General features: G+C 41.4%; 1 protein-coding gene across 1 annotated transcript in view; it reads left to right on the plus strand.

Moving 5' to 3' along the window:
• ACTN2 (actinin alpha 2) overlaps window positions 1-16,284 on the plus strand; it is a 60,167-nt gene that overhangs the window by 17,399 nt on the left and 26,484 nt on the right. Inside the window, exons 2-7 of the mRNA XM_019746994.3 lie at window positions 4,386-4,500; window positions 5,394-5,513; window positions 6,760-6,846; window positions 11,405-11,492; window positions 13,108-13,186; window positions 16,095-16,176. Of these exons, the coding sequence (XP_019602553.1) occupies window positions 4,386-4,500; window positions 5,394-5,513; window positions 6,760-6,846; window positions 11,405-11,492; window positions 13,108-13,186; window positions 16,095-16,176 (571 nt within the window). The remainder of the gene's footprint in view (window positions 1-4,385; window positions 4,501-5,393; window positions 5,514-6,759; window positions 6,847-11,404; window positions 11,493-13,107; window positions 13,187-16,094; window positions 16,177-16,284) is intronic.

Raw genomic sequence — 16,284 nt, forward strand, 5'->3', positions numbered from 1 at the left:
TTGTAGTGTATCTTTTGCTTCTGTCACTACCTGCTCTTTACAAGGGTGGGGTTTCCTTTCTTAAATGCCAGAGCTGAGCTTACATTGACTTCAGAGCACCAGCTCTGTCCCTCCTCCTCCTACGTTACCGAGAGATTTGACAAAAGTGTGCAGTTTTCTAGAACCCCCTTACTTGCCAATTATGTAGAAAGAACAATTAGAAGGAATCTTGGCAGATTGGAAATTTGTGAAGTGGAAAAAAGAAAACACTAGTAAAGTGATTATTGTCGATGGAAACATAAATGGAGCACCTTTAGAAAATGAACTTAATTAACAGAGTGTGATTTTCTGGAGTTTTATGTGAGAATGTATGCAGAACCACCGTGACAGGCATTGTTGGCCGGCGGGTTTTGTATTTCTTTTCCTCCTGATAACCTTTTGTACTATTTCATACATTTGATCATGACAATTATTATCCTTTTTTATTTTTATATGTAGCTGGGAAAGTGTCAGGACATGAAGGACAAATAACTGTCCCGCGTCCGAGTCAGAAATAGCATCTGAGTTCTCAGCCATCATTGGACTGGGCTCCTGTCCTCTTGGCTTCTTCTTGGGGACCACTGCTCCTGCTTTCCTGGGGCTCGGCTATATTACCCCGAAGGGTGCAGGCCAGGCATTGACATTATGAGCCGCTTGATGTCTTTACTCACTGAGGAAAGTAAATGACCTGTACACTCAAAATCATAGAACACTCAGACACTGCCCCAAACCGTTGGACCTGACAGACAATGCCATTTTATAATCGGTGGGTTTAGAAGCTAGAGCCATGCAGGCCTGTCAGCCCCCCGAGCTTCATGCTGCAGGCTCTGCCTAATGTCCCAGCCCTCAGTGGACCCTGCTGTGTTTTGTTCAGGAAAGCCCATGGCTGTGATGAGTCTCCATTTCGGGAAGTGTGACCTGAGGTTAGTACTTTATGTAATTATTATTAAAGTACCAGCTGGTTTAAGAAGTATAAAGGAGATTGATAGATGTTATGTTGCCAGATTTTTCTGTTTGGAGAAAAATGGAATCGTAAATTGAACAGAGAGTCTTCCAGGAGCCAGTTGAGGCCTAGAACCTTATCGCTAAAAGAAGTGATAATTGACTGACCACATGAAATACACTGATACTCAGAACCGTGTCAGACTTAGGATTGTTTTTTTTTTTTTTGTCCTCATCTGTTTATCCAGGTGATAAACTCATCCAGGTAGAGATGTGAACTTGTGTTATATAAACGATGATCTAAGTAATCACAGACGTTACTCATTTTGATCAAAAGGCCTTTTTCCATTCTCTCAGTGTGAGAGTCTACAACATAGGTGGTTTATGTCTACAGGTTTAATGAACTTAAAAAGAAACCACAGTCAAATGCATAGCATTCATTCACACAAGCATACCTCAACATTTCAGCAAGGACATAAGTACTGGTTGTCATATTGTATCTTTTAACTTTGAAAAAAGGCAAGGACATAAGTGCTGGTTGTCATATTGTATCTTTTAACTTTGAAAAAAGGCAGTAGTGTTACAGTTCTTGTGATTTGGGACTTTGCTGGTAAGTTGTTCATGAAAAAGAAAAAGGCCTTACCTACCATCCGAGGGGCTCACAGTTCTTGCTCACAGATATTCCCAGAAACTCCTGCAGCTGATATTTTTCTCAACTACCATGTCTTAGGGGTTGAGGAGCATTTCCTGGGCTCCTGGATTATGTCTGAGAATATTACGGAGGAGACACTGCTGATGGTTTAAATATCCTTCAGAAGTACCACATGAAGTGACACTACTGTAAGTCATGGGGCCATGGCCATTATAACCGAGCCGTTGGGGTCCTTTTTAGCGCTGGAGTTGGTTAGGTGCCATCTTGTTGGCTCTGAGAAATACTCATTAAAGATAGGGACACTTCATTAGATGTAACTCAATAAAGTGGTCTTTTAGATTAAATTTGTTCTCTGGGTTTGCACAACTGAAAATTACGTATGGTAAATGAGCTTAATTGTATCTACCCCTAGAAAAGAGTGGCATCAGACAGATGTCACAGGATTCCAGAGTGGGGCTCAGGAAACGTGTTGATTTCATGAGCAGCTTGGGGGTTATACCCAGAAAGGCTTCTGATACTTTCATTATGCAGGGAGTTCTGTAACATGGTAACAAGATAAGGTAATTTGCATCAGCAATATTTGCCCATTTTAAATAGAATCTAGATAAAAACAACTACATAAATATTTTATATCATTATATTTTCTCTTGTCAGTTCCATTTTTAAAAAAATCACAAGCTGCTATTCTCTTATACCTGTCCCCAAAATTTATTTATATGACTAGTTCAATATTGTCAGTTAAAAAAAGCAAAACGCAACACCTTTAGTTTTACTTGCTGAAAATGGGGCCTGCGATGTTTTTTACTCTAAGAACTTAGTTATCTGGAGACAACCTAAATATCAATCCATAGGGAGCTAGTTACATAAGTTGTGGTATATGCAATTTATGTAACTAGCTCCCTATGGATTGATATTTAGGTTGGAATACTATGCGGCCATAAAAAGGAATGATCTGATATGGAATGATCTCTAGGTTATATTTTTTTAAGTGGAAAAAAGCCACTGAAGTGTAGAATAATGTGTATAGTATGATTGAGTTCAAGGGGCAAAAAAAAAAAAAAAAAAAGTGTGTGTGTGTGTGTGTGTGTGTGTGCGCGCGCATGTGTATGTGTATTCATACATGTGTGGAACATCACTGAAGAGATACACAAGAAACCAAATCTCTGGGGAAGGGAACTGGGAACTAGGATGAGAGGGAGGCTTTCTCTTTCAGCCGTTTGTCCCACTCGAATTGTGAACCGAGGACATGTATTACCTATTCAAAAAGCAAACACGTAAGTAATATTTCAATAAATAAACAATAGACTCCTGTAATTATCTTAGCTTCAAAAAAAACCAAAATTTGATGATCTAGAGAAGCACTGTCTGATGGAACCTTCTGCACCATCCAACACAGAGGCCACAAGCCGTGTGTGACTTTTAAGCCCTTGGAAGGTGGCTTTTGCAACTGAACAACTAAATTTTATAATTTCCATTACTTTCCATTTAAATAGTCACGTGTGGCCAGTGGCTAGCATGCTGACGGGGTGCATGTCTAGAATGTATGGCTTAGAGTCTTTCTTCTGTTTCTACCTAAAGCGTAGATGCGTTTTAGGAGAAATAATTATCAGTGTAGGCTCTCAGGGTAACCAATGTACGTATTACTGCAAATCCAAGAAAATACCTACATTTTCTTCTTGCGCTAGCACTTAATGCCATCACATATTTCTTGAAATATGTGACTGTGAGTCAGATTTGGAAATCTTTATTACCCGGGAAAATCATTTTTATGGAAACCGTCTGCTGTCTTCCTTGGAAGCAGCCTATTTTTGAGAGGTTCATTTTCTTGTCTGGAACACAAGCCTATTTGTGCGTCTCCGCCCAGTGTAATGTACGGGCGCTTTGTTCTTGAGCCCAGCAGCTGTTGTGAGGCTAGGGGACAATTTGCATTCTTGGCCAACAGCTGCCAGGAGCATTTCTAATCTGGTTTTGGCAGGAAATAGTGCACAAGTGAAAGCCAAATTAAAAGAAGCTTGAAAAATAAGCAGAATGACTCTGGATGCCACTTAATATATAGTCCATCTTTCCTCTGAAGATCACCCTGGTAACTTGTTAACATGACTAGACAGCCCTTCAGCGCTGACCTGTGTCTCATTGTCTTTGAAACCCAGGGTCTATGCCAGTAAGTGGTCGTATTACTACTACTATTATTTTTTTAATGATTGACAATACTGCAAATTTGTTTCATTGATTTAGTTAGTAGTTTAAAACTGTTGTTCATCCAGGGTAACTCATTGTAGATAATTAGTGGTGATGGGTCCCTCCTCCCTTCCCCTTTCTGCTACACAGTACCACCCACCCTTTGCTCTAAAGTAAGACATTTGACCAGTTTTAAACATTATGTATTCATCCATTCTGCAAGCAAGTATGTTCTTGTTGTGTGCAGGGAATAAGCATGTCCTGATTTAATCTATCCTTCCTAAAAAGTAAGAAGTTTACAGAAGGTGAAGGCATAGGTGTAAGTACATGTGGCACCTTTTCAAACAAGGCAAAAATTCCTCAGGTTGATATACCAAATAAATGATTTTTTTTTTTTTTTGGTCTCTAGAGAGGAAATTTTACTAAAATCTTACCTTGGGCCTTAAATCATTCTTCCCATCCAATTCTGTTTCATGATCCAAGGAGCTCCAGCCTCTTAGATTCCCCAGAATGTGTGAGATGTCGCACGTTGTCCCTGTAGAGGGGTCTGCCAGCCAGTGGGGCTGTGCTAAGCTGTGCGTGGTTCTCGTTGCAGACCTTCACTGCCTGGTGTAACTCCCACCTGAGGAAAGCTGGCACCCAGATTGAGAACATCGAGGAAGACTTCAGGAATGGCCTGAAGCTTATGCTGCTTTTGGAAGTCATCTCAGGTTGGTCTGAAGCATTTCCCATCCATGTTGCCCTTCACTGGTTCTTCTGCATGTGGGCAGTACATATGCCTCTATGTAAACGTGACTGCATCGCAGGCTCCCTTTGACCCTGGCTGGGCCAGAACAAGGTATTATTGGCAAAGAAATCCTTTCAAAGAGCAGTCTGCCTGGAGTTATTTTTCTGTTTAAAAGGGAGAGAGCTCTGTTTAAAATTGACTTAATAAAACAATGTTTATACCACCTACCTAGTAACAAAATAAGGGAAGAAAAAATGACATTTATATGACTACCCACCATGCTGCCCTCTCTGCAAAAAGTATCTGTCATGCAAAAAGCTAGTGTACACGCTGGCAAAACTATGGAAACAGGAGTTCAATCCCAGAGGGGTTATCCTTTGCCCTGAATATCAGTTGGCTGGCTTAGACTTGGAGTAGAGAGTGGGTCACTGTTGAAGCAGTGTGACTGGGAAGGACGATGGCCAGTCTGCCCTGATCCATATATCTTCATAATCAGATGTCTGAGATGAACCCTGGCAGCCACCTCTGTGATTTGAACTAGGCTGCCCTGAGTTCTTCTGACAGCTAAGCAGCAGCCCCAGTGCCCCAGCGACACCAGGCAGCTTCTCTCTTGACTCATCTGTGAGTTGGTTCATAGGCTGAACTGGACACTCCCAGCAGATCGGGAAAGCATATGGCCTTAGTAGTATGGCTCCCCACTGGGCCATTTGATCTTGAAAGTTTTGTGGTTCATGTTCCCTCTGTGATTTAGAAACTGAGACACATCAGAAACAACTATTTTCACTTAAGGAAAGCACGGACTCTGAATTTTGGCATCTTGATTCTGCCTCAAGGGTTTACTTTCTCTGTCTACACTGTTCCTTTTTTATCCAACAGGGGAAAGGCTGCCCAAACCTGACCGAGGAAAAATGCGATTCCATAAAATTGCCAATGTCAACAAAGCCTTGGATTATATAGCCAGCAAGGGCGTGAAACTGGTATCCATCGGGGCTGAAGGTAAGCTGTGATGGGAGTAACCCTGAGGCCACAGTGACCTCAGGGTGGGGCTGGGGGCCTGCATTGGATGTCAGGCTCTCCACTAGTCTCTGAGCACAGAGATGAGGACAGACGTGCCTTGAATGGTAGACCAGGCTCTAGGGTTATTTGTAAAGAATAGCGTCAATACATACCGTCTTCTTCAAACCGATTATAGGAATGAGAAAGAACTTATACATCCCAATCACTCTTAATGAGAACTAAGTAATAAGAAGGACATTCTCCCTCTTCATTCTCTGAGGGCGATCGGGAGTCCTGGTGAGTTTTGCAGGAGCGGAAACTACCTTCCGTCCCATTATACACAACTGCGTCTGTGAACCTGCCGACTGGGGAGCTGGAAGAGGGACGAGAATAAAGATGAGCCCATGTTCTCTGTATTTCATTGCAGTGGTCCCTCATATCCATGGTTTCACTTTCTGCAGTGTCCATTGCCCATGGTCAACCACAGTCCAAAAATATTAAATGGAAAATTCCAGAAATAAACAATTCATACATTTTAAATTGTGTGCCATTCTGAATAGCATTGAGGTCTTGCACCATCTTGTTCCATCCTGCTCCAGCCCATCCGGGATGTGAATCATCCCTTTGTCCCTTGTCTCCGGGCTGTCGATGCTCCCCGCACATAAGTCAGTAGACATCTTGGTTATGAGATCTACTAACACAGTGCTTGTGTTCCACTCACGCTTATTTAACTTAGTTATGGCCCCAAAGCATAAGAATAGTGATGCTGGCAATTTGGATATGTTGGAGAGAAGCCATAAAGTGCTTTCATTAAGTGAAAAGGTGTGTAAGTACAGGAGAAAACATAGTATGTACAGGGTCCTATACTATCAGTTTCAGGCATCCACTGGGAGTCTTGGATCATACGCCCCACGGATAAGTGGGGGGCAACTGTATTTAGTGCCTTAGTTCATCTCGTCTTTAAACTTTGGAAACTCATGGGTTGTTTTCAGCGGTTATGCATATGCAAGATTTGTGTTTATTATTAACTCAGAATTCATTTAAACTGGAGACATTTGGTTATGAATATCATATGTATAACTAGACACCCTGTGACACTTATAAAAATATAAACTGGTCTTTCCGTATATATTTTTTCCAATATCTCTGAAGTAAAACCTTATGGGAAACAAAGCTTATAAGAAAACTGTATGTACTGATTATGTTATCTTTACACTAATGTGTTGCTGATTTTTCATCCCGAAAGAAATTGTCGACGGCAACGTGAAAATGACCCTGGGCATGATCTGGACCATCATCCTCCGCTTTGCCATTCAGGATATTTCAGTGGAAGGTAAAAGACATGGTTAAAAGTCTGATATTATTAAGAGACTTACAGTAACTTGTCAACTGAGTTTACAAATTAAAATTTGAATATTGTTTTGTAAAATTGAACAGTCACTTCCATGACTGAAGGAAAGACACACAAGTTGTTTTTTCACAAGTTTTATATAGCTATGGGAAAAGATTTTAGCAATACTCTTTCATTCATAGGGTTTTGGAAAAGCTGAGCTCATCTTCAGAACAGAAGTCGCTCTTTAAAATGAACATTTATGGAGCTTCTTTATTGCTTATTAAACTGGTACATTCACAAGTATCACAGAGTTCTTTAGACTTACAGGTGAAACATCGTTTTTTTCAGGTACAAAAAAGATACTCAAAATCCAAGTTTATTTGTTGGCTCTTTCTTCCATTCTCTCTTCCTTCCTTTCTCTTTTCCTTCCTTCCTTCCTTCCTTCCTTCCTTCCTTCCTTCCTTCCTTCCTTCCTTCCTTCCTTCCTTCCTTCCTTCCTTCCTTCTTTCTGCCTAACAGCTGTTCTGTCATTGTAATAGAGTCCAAATCTTTGGTGTTACCACTGAAGATGAAAATCTTTAGTCATAAAAGCCCACTGTATCCCTAAGTATTTTGATGACTTCGGCTCTTTTGAAAACTGTCAAACTGACATTCTTAAAATTAGAATATTGCCTATTTGGACCTCAAATCACAAAACGTATAGCTGTAGAACATATTTAAAGGTGGTTTGAATTGTCTCGTTAGCCTCCCCTACCTTTGTCACCTAACAGGTGACCAGGTATCTGAATAGTGAAGGGATGAGGGCATTGTTTATAATTCTACCCGGGACAGAGTACCTTCTGACTCTGGTCTTTTTAAGTGATTTTAGTTACTAATCAACCAACAAACGTTAAAAATCAGCAATTTGCCTACTGTTGTTGTTCCAGATGGCAGGAAGCCTACAGTACTTGCCCTTAAGGAGTTTCTGATCACTTGAGATTTTTCCCTTCTAGCATTGAAGCTCCATTTACATGACCTAAAAATCAAACATATCACAATATTAAAACCTCAACAATTCAGGGTCAGAATGACAGCCAGCTTGAATTAATAAGTAGTCTGAATTAGAAAACCTCGTCCAATGTACTTTTATTCAAGTACACACCATTCATGCTAATGAAAATAACAGATGCGTCTTGCAAGTTCCTGCTTTATTAAAAAAGAGTAATTTATAATAATTTTATAAGTTTGATATACTTCTAAATTTAAATATTTAAGCAGTTGAATTCAGTTTAAAAAACAAATACTATTTTTAAAAATCTTGTTTACACTACAGCGTCTGGTAGAGTAGCAAATCCTTTTTATAAAGGTGAACTTGGCCTCAGGTTTTTTCTCATTGGTTACAAATTTCACATTGTGATGATATTAATGACTTAATTCCATTTCACGGGTAGCTATGAATGGTATTATCCATTAGAGTTTTCCCCAAATTATTACTAATAATTAGATAACAACACCACAGTAGTTTCTAAAACATCACCATAAAAAAGATACATTAATCTGCTTTTCAGAAGACCAAGAAATTAAATGTTGAAAAGTGGTTAATTTCACGTGGCAAAGTGCCTACATCTCTTCAAGCAGGTGTCTTTCCATGGCCAACATAGTAGATGATGTTGGTTTGCTGACTTATATTGTTATTTGTTTTACTTTAGGGAGTCATTTCTTAACAACCTCACTTAATTTCTGTAAGTCTACAGTAAAATCACCTTAATTTGTTTTGATATGTTTATGTACAAAATGGTGTTATTATTACAATCGAGTCCTTTGAGGAGCCAGTCTCCTTCAACGGAACGATGGGCCTCTTCCAAGAAATAAATGAGAGATTAGTGTATCTGTTGGTGAGGGCAGTTCAGATGTAAGTACATGGGGTTCCTGGGTGCGTCATACGGTTTTTCACAATAAATGACACTACCTATTTATAACATGCGTTTTACACCCCCGATCAGGGTTTTGTGTGTGGATGCATGTGCGCCAGATGGCCACGTTTCAGCGTTCACTTGCCCCTGCAAGGAGCAGGGTGTCCCACAGTCATGGATATACTTGGCACGGGCTTGTTGACCTTTTGCTGAAAGCCTGGACTTGGGGGTGGGAGTGTCATTTTTGATGAGAGCAGCCAATGAAACAAGGAGAGAACTTTGTTCCACATTCATAGCCTAAGAGTGTTCAGTCAGACACAGTCAGACAGAAATTAGATGAGACTCACGGACTTGTAAGTCTAAACTTCAGTAGCAGTTATAAGAGTTTATTGATGTGCTTAGCTCTCTTACTTTTCTAATCTAAGTGTCATTTAAACTTTGTATAATACAGCATTATTTCTTCCCGACGTACTTTTCCTTAGTAATTACATTGGCCAGGACCCAAAGGCAGGCAGCTAAGTATATAGCACAACAACTAGATGTGGAGTTTCATATTTCCACACCTGTACCAGTTAGTATATTAATACAACTTTAGAAGTTTCAGTCTATTTCATTAACAGGAATTTGCTAGGTAAGAGGCATGAACAGGAATCATTCAGATTATTTTTGTAGCACATGAAATTTTAGGGAGTGTGTTTACTTCAGTTGGGTTCCAGGTCAAAGAAAAGTCTAAATGAGATTGAACGACTTAGATAAATAATTGCAAAATACTTATTTTGATTTGAAAAAGTCAACTTCAAGCCCTTAGTGACATGGAAGGTGGAGGCCCATTGTTAATTATGAGTCCACATTAATTACTGTTTACAGGGGCTTTCAGAATTGTTAACACTTAAATTAGGCAGAATTCTGGGTTCTTTTCCTGAGTTTGAGGAGCTGTTTGGTGTATGTGACTTTGGGTCCTCCAGCAGCAAGTGCCGCGATGGTGTTAGAAGCTGTCTGAGTCTGCTCAGGCCGCCATAACAAAGATCAGACTGAGTGGTTTAAACAACAGAAATGTACTTCTCCCACTTGTGAGGATGGAAGTTCAAGATCAGGCTGCCAGCATGGCCGGTTTCTGCTGAAGACCCTCTATTGGCTTGTAGATGGCCACCTGCTTGCTGTGTCCTCACATGGCAGAGAGACAGGCAGACAGAGCATGCGTGTTCCTGTACATGCAAGCACTGGTGCTTCTTATAAGGGCGCTAATGCCATCATGACCTTGTGATCTCGTATCACCTCATATAACCTTAATTACCTCTCAAAGGACCCGTCTCTAAAAAACCATCATGCTGGGGTTTAGGGCTTCAACATAGGAATTTGCAAGGGAAACAAGCATTCAGTCCATTACAGAAGTGCAAGAGATTCCTGCTTGGAAGTACAAGGGAAATGCCTGTGGCGGGTAAAGTGTGGGGAGCCGGAGATGGCAGAGAGAGCCTTTGGCCAAAGCACCTGGGTGGCACTTGTGTTGGAGAAGGGGAAGGGAAGGGATGAAGAGTCTTATTCTGCAGTGCTGTCCCCAGGCCAGGTCAGCCAGGCTGATGGGGGTGCTGAAGCCTGCGTTGCTCTCAGGGGAGCCCCATTGGCGCAGGAATGTGCCCTTCCTCGCAGTCTGTGGCTGGAGCAGCCTGAGGAAGGGTGGCCCCTGGGGATTGGAGGGGCGGGTTCAGAGTGTGGCCTCTGGGACTCCCTGTCTGCCCTGCGCTCCCAGCAGCAGCTTCTTGGTACCACAGGAAGTGGTTGGCTTTTTAACTTGGTCAAAACTGAAGCACAATTGGTAACCACAAGATTGCCACGGGGTTACGAAAGATAGTTTGGGGAATATAATCAATACTGTAGTAAAGATTTTGTAGGGTATTCGATGGGCACTTGTCTTATTAGAGAGACCACTTCAGGGATGGTGTAGGTGCCTGATCACTGCATTGTACACCTGAAGCTGAAGCTGACTAATAATGTCAACTATAATTTTATATATATATATATATATATATATATATATATATATATATATATATATATAGTCACGGGATGTGGAGTACAGAATAAGGAATAGAGTCAATGAATTGTAACAGCTACATACGATGTCTGAGGGGTAGTAGATTGGGGAGGGGGGTTATCACTTTGTGAGGGGTGTAAATGTCTATTACATTGTTTTGCACACCTGAAACTGAAAAAAAGAAAAAAGAAAAAAACTCAAGTGGCCAAACTTGAAATTTACCAATAAATGCTTTTAAGTATTATAAAATCTCTAGGTAAAGGAATAAATTTGAGACAGTGGCTTGTGTGAATTCCATTTACCTAAGAATATAAATGATAAATGAAGTGAATGACAGGTTAGTTAAGTCATATAAACTATACACATTTAAAAATTTTTCATAAGAAAGGTAAATTACCAATAACCTTGACGTCGGTTTTATATTTATGGTCATAACCTGCAGTTGCCTTTTTAAGTCCCTTAAGTGTCACCAGAAGTCCGTCACTGGGCGTGGGGCTCCACCTCCCATCCTCTTGCTGAAACAATGAGAAGCAATGATGTGTTAGGTGGCTGGCCCCCTGGAGGAGTGACCAAAGTTGGGTGAATGGAGTGGTGAGCATTTCCCTGGGGACACTTTTTTTGGCTGTCATTCCAGAAACCTCTGCCAAAGAAGGCCTGCTGCTGTGGTGTCAGAGGAAAACCGCTCCTTACAGGAATGTCAATATTCAGAACTTCCACACCAGGTGAGCACTGGGGCCCTGCGGTCCTTATATCCTCGCTGGAATCACGGGGGCAGGGGGCACCCTGTCTGTTTACACTGGTGTTTCCTGCTCCTGCTGGTGGCAGGACTAAGGCCATTGAACTTTTGGTGTTTAGAGACTCCCAGGAAAAACGTGTGCGTATGGCTCAGGATGGTGGTAGAACAGCACTGTATTTACCAGTGAACATCATATGGTGTCCGAATGGGTCATCAGAACAGGGGGGTGTGAGAAGACGCCTTCCTGAGGCCCTCACCTCGCACTGGGCGATGGCGGCAGGAATGGCTCCTTGGTGGGAAGGAGGGGGCCGTAGCAGAGTCTGATACCCCCTGTCCTAACTACACCCTGATCCCTCTTGTGCTGGAATTCAAGAGATGTAGGAAAATCATATTTGAAAAGTTATAGGAAGGAGGATGAATGAAATCCAGATATAATCTGAGAGCATGACTTTGTACCTTTGTAACTTCGGTCTTCTTTCTCAGGCAGATCCTCTGCCATTGTTGGAAGAGTGGTTTAGTTTTTTAGCCTCTGGATGGTGGGTCAGCTCTGAATATAAATGGGACCCACCACCAGAGACCAGAATGAAGAACCAGAATGAAGAATAAGGACCAGACACAACAAAAACTTGGGGAGGTTCTTTGGGGGGGCACGTGCAGGTGCAGGAACTGAGCCTTGAGTGTAGAGATGGGAGAGGCCTCCGCTGGCCTCTGACATGCTGTCTGCAGGGTGAGAGGAGCCAGTGTAAGTGTCAGAGGTCCCAGACGTGTTTCCCATTCACCTTCTTGCTCTTCCTCTGGCCTGAGAGTGGCCCACACACTGCAGCAGTATGGCCCTGAGTTCTCTTCTCCTCCTGACCCTTTGAGGAACAGAACTCCTGCCCCCAGCCTTCAGGTGACCCACTGGTCACCACAGGGGAGCCCGTGCCAGGTTGTCTAAGGAACGGTTAGCACTGGTGTCTTTAGGGAGACAGACTGGGAAGCCACGTCCTCCCGGCTGAGCCCCTCAGGTACCTACATGTGTTTGCTTTAAAAAAAATAATGATAACCTTATGAAGAAAGACAGAGGATACCTGGGATCTCCAAGAGTGGTTTGTTAAGTGTGTGAGGACACTTGGCGGGAAGTGAGTGTGTGCCGCACACTTCTGAGTAGGCGTCCTTCTGTACGGTTACTGGGCAGATTCTGGGGAAAGGTCCAAATGGAGACTGGAGAAGAGAGAGAGGAGGCAGTCAGGACTGGGGGCAGTGGCAGAGGAGGAGAGCAGGACAGCAGTTGAGAGGCATCTTCCCTCCCGTCACTGCCCGTTCTCCCAGCACAGAACCAGACTGGGCAGGAGGAGGGAGGAAGCTCAGGGAAGGTGGGCCTGAAGCTGAAAATGGAAATGGACAGCAAGGGGGTGACAGCCCTCCTCAGACCCCGGGAAGCAGATAGGTATTCAAGGAAGGGGCTGCAAGGTACACACGTGGGGTCTTTCCTGCCTCAGTCACACAGAAGGAAGTTAGGGGCCATGTGGCTCACATTTCAGGCCAGTGTCTGAGCAGCGCAGACTGTGCTCCTGCTCTCGGCATTAACCTGTATTCCTGTTCTTCTCGACGTCGTGCAGCTGGAAGGACGGCCTCGGACTCTGTGCGCTCATCCACAGACACCGGCCCGACCTCATTGACTACTCAAAGCTTAACAAGGTTGTCCTGGGGCCCGGCATGCCGCGTCCTGCCCGCCCCCAGCATGTCGTCCTGAAAATGAGCACATCAGCACTAAACTCTGCAAACACACAGCCCCCTGGCAGATGGGCAGGGTTTCAGGAAATGCCTACCTGTTACACCTAGGGGAGGGAAGGACCTAACGCCAGTCACCTTTTTGCCCCAGTTAAGCTATGTTTGTTGATTGGGCATGGTACAATATGAAGGCTTTATGTATCTTTGTTACAGACTTTCCTTTCCTAGATTGTAAATATGAGAAGAGAAGCATATATATATATTTGGTGGGGTTTTTTTGGTTGTTTTTTTTTTGAGGGGTAAGAAAGGTTCAAATCCTCCCAGCCTTCTTTCTCCATTCCCTTTGCCTTTTCTGAAGGACTTAGTTGCAGACATATCTACTTGAAACTTATTAATTTGTTTCTCACACAAGGGACACTTCATAATTATCTCACTATCGGTACAAAATATTGGTTGTACCCTAGAAAATAAGTTTGGGGGTTTTGTTTTTTTCTCTTTTCGAAAAATTCAACTTAGGAAATTTTAATTCTCCCTTTAAGTTTAAGGTTTAGTGTGCTTACATTTCAAATCGTTTTCAAATTCTTTCTTTAAAAATAGTTTGAAAATGTAATCTGTGCTGGAAAAAAAGAAACCCATGCCCCATGCATCTCATGGCAGACAGTCTGGGCTGCCTTAGAAGTAAAGCCGTGGGAAGGTTTAAGGCCAAGGGCCTTGCCTGCATCCACGTTCCTCCAAGTGGGTTAGGGCACATTTCTTGGGCTGCTGGTGTGCTTAGCTCACCCTTCACATCGTGTTGCTGTTTTGCTGGAACCCGTTCCTGCATGCTGCCCTCACCTGTGTGGCATGGATGGTTGTTGGACGGTGTCCTGGCTTTCACCACCTTGTTAGCCGTCACCTGCTTACCACCCTCCTCCTGGCCTGTCTCCACTGACCACAGGGTAGCACGTGCAGAATTTACTCATATCCTGAGATTGGTACCACAGCTGTGATGGAAGGTTGCCTAAGAACGGAGCACCCAGAGTTTCTCAACTTTTCAAAGTATATATTCTCTTATCCCTGATTTTGAAATGTTTCAAACATACAGATAGTGTATATATATTTCAATTAATCTTTATCTTATTTGCAGAATGAGGGGATTGTACTAGAGAGACCTAGTTTCACAAGCAGTTTATAATGTTCAGTTTTTATTACAAAAGTTCAACAGACCTATGGTAATTGGCCATCTGTGATGGGTGAGAAAGTGATGATTACAATAGCAGCTAATACGTAGCTCTAGCTAAGACAGCATTATAGAAAAATGCACATATGTTCATTATATATATATGTTTATTATATATGTATTAATATGTATGCTTTATATTACATATATTAATATGTTATACATATGTGTACGTTAATATTAATGCATATATTAATAAGTATGTGTTATATAGACTATACATACTCATTCAGTCTTCATAATGCACAGTAAATATAATGCACCTATAAAGTAGGTATTATATCCCAGTTTTATAGATGAAGAAAGTGAGGAAGGAATTTAGTAATCTGCTCAAGGTTACACGGCTACTTGCTGAGCCAAGAAAACACTTACTTGTCACATTTTATCTCTTTAAGTTACAATCTAAATGAAGTAACTTTCGCAAAGTCTCAGAATCATTACTCTCCATTTTTAATGCTGAATTTTTTCTTATATATTGAGAACAAAAAGCAGGAAACTTGTACTCAGCTATGTGGCTTTATGAACATTTGCATAAAATGTCCAGTTAGGACTCACTCTAAGATATGGCTGCTTTCGATGAAATGCTTTTATGCTTTGTTTCACAACATTTAGTTGAAAAAGCTTTTTGTCTGAAAAAGCTTTTTGCCTGAAATATGCTCTGTGAGGCCAGGAAGCTTCCTTTGCTTTCTTCATTGAATACTGTGAATGTGTTTTTGAAGCCTGCACTTTTTAAATGTTTCACCATATTAAAAGCATTGTGCTCATTGCAAAGTATTGCAGTTTCTAAAATGTTTAAGTGGCTTTGATGTGAAAATTCATTAAAGTCATTCTCAGACTAATACTATTTTTCATTTTGATTTTCTTTCTTACATCCTTCCCCCTCCCATCCCCATCCTAGATTCATAATAGTCAATTTCTTCAGTGAATCAAAACAAAAACTGTTAAATAAGTCTGAGTTTTTCAGTATTTCTCTGGTTAAATTTATTTTGTTACATTTTATATATTTAACCAGTTTTACAGTGGAAGATTAATGTGATCTTAAGAATTTATTCACAAGTTTCATTTACAACTGCAAGTTTTTGTAATTTCTTCTAGTCTTTAACATCCAGAAACATGATTTTTGCTCTGTGAGCCATCCCATAATATTCGTCAGTGACCTGACACTTCAACCTGGCAGCACCTTCTCTTGATCCCTTTGCTTTCTCATATTTAAGACAAGCGTGCTGGACTAAATATTCTCCATGATCACCTTCCAGATCTGGAAAACGTATGTTTCATGATTTCATTTGGACTTATTTACATTTTGTTATTAATAGAGTTGAAAATAAGTTCTGACGTATTCAGGGTGTTCGTTCCTATTCAAAGAAAGTATCTGATGACATTCCCCTCACCTGCAAAAACTTTGTTCTCTTAAATCTTTGTTTACATTTTTATGACTTGCATTGTGCATGGATTGTGTGGTTTTCGCATCATTTTTGATATCTTTATAAATGTTTGAAGTGATTGAGGAAAGATAAGAAGGAAAATTATTTATACTATTATGGTCGTGTGTGGATGGGAAGATGTCTTCCCCAAGTCAGGTATATAGAAAACATTATTCATATGTCGTGCTCAAAAATACATTTTAAAAAACTGTTTGTGCTGTGTTTCATGCAGGATGACCCAGTAGGAAATATTAACCTGGCCATGGAAATCGCAGAGAAGCATCTGGATATTCCCAAAATGTTGGATGCTGAAGGTGAGACTAACCTTGTGTTGCTGACTCTTATAAAGTCTATGGGCTACATAGACTTCGGCCATGCGTGGGGATTCGCAAAACTTTATAGTCAAGTTACATCTGAAGAAC

The sequence above is a fragment of the Rhinolophus sinicus genome, chromosome 6, assembly GCF_057876585.1.
Source record: "Rhinolophus sinicus isolate RSI-liver-muscle chromosome 6, RSI-T2T, whole genome shotgun sequence".
NCBI lineage: Eukaryota > Metazoa > Chordata > Mammalia > Chiroptera > Rhinolophidae > Rhinolophus > Rhinolophus sinicus.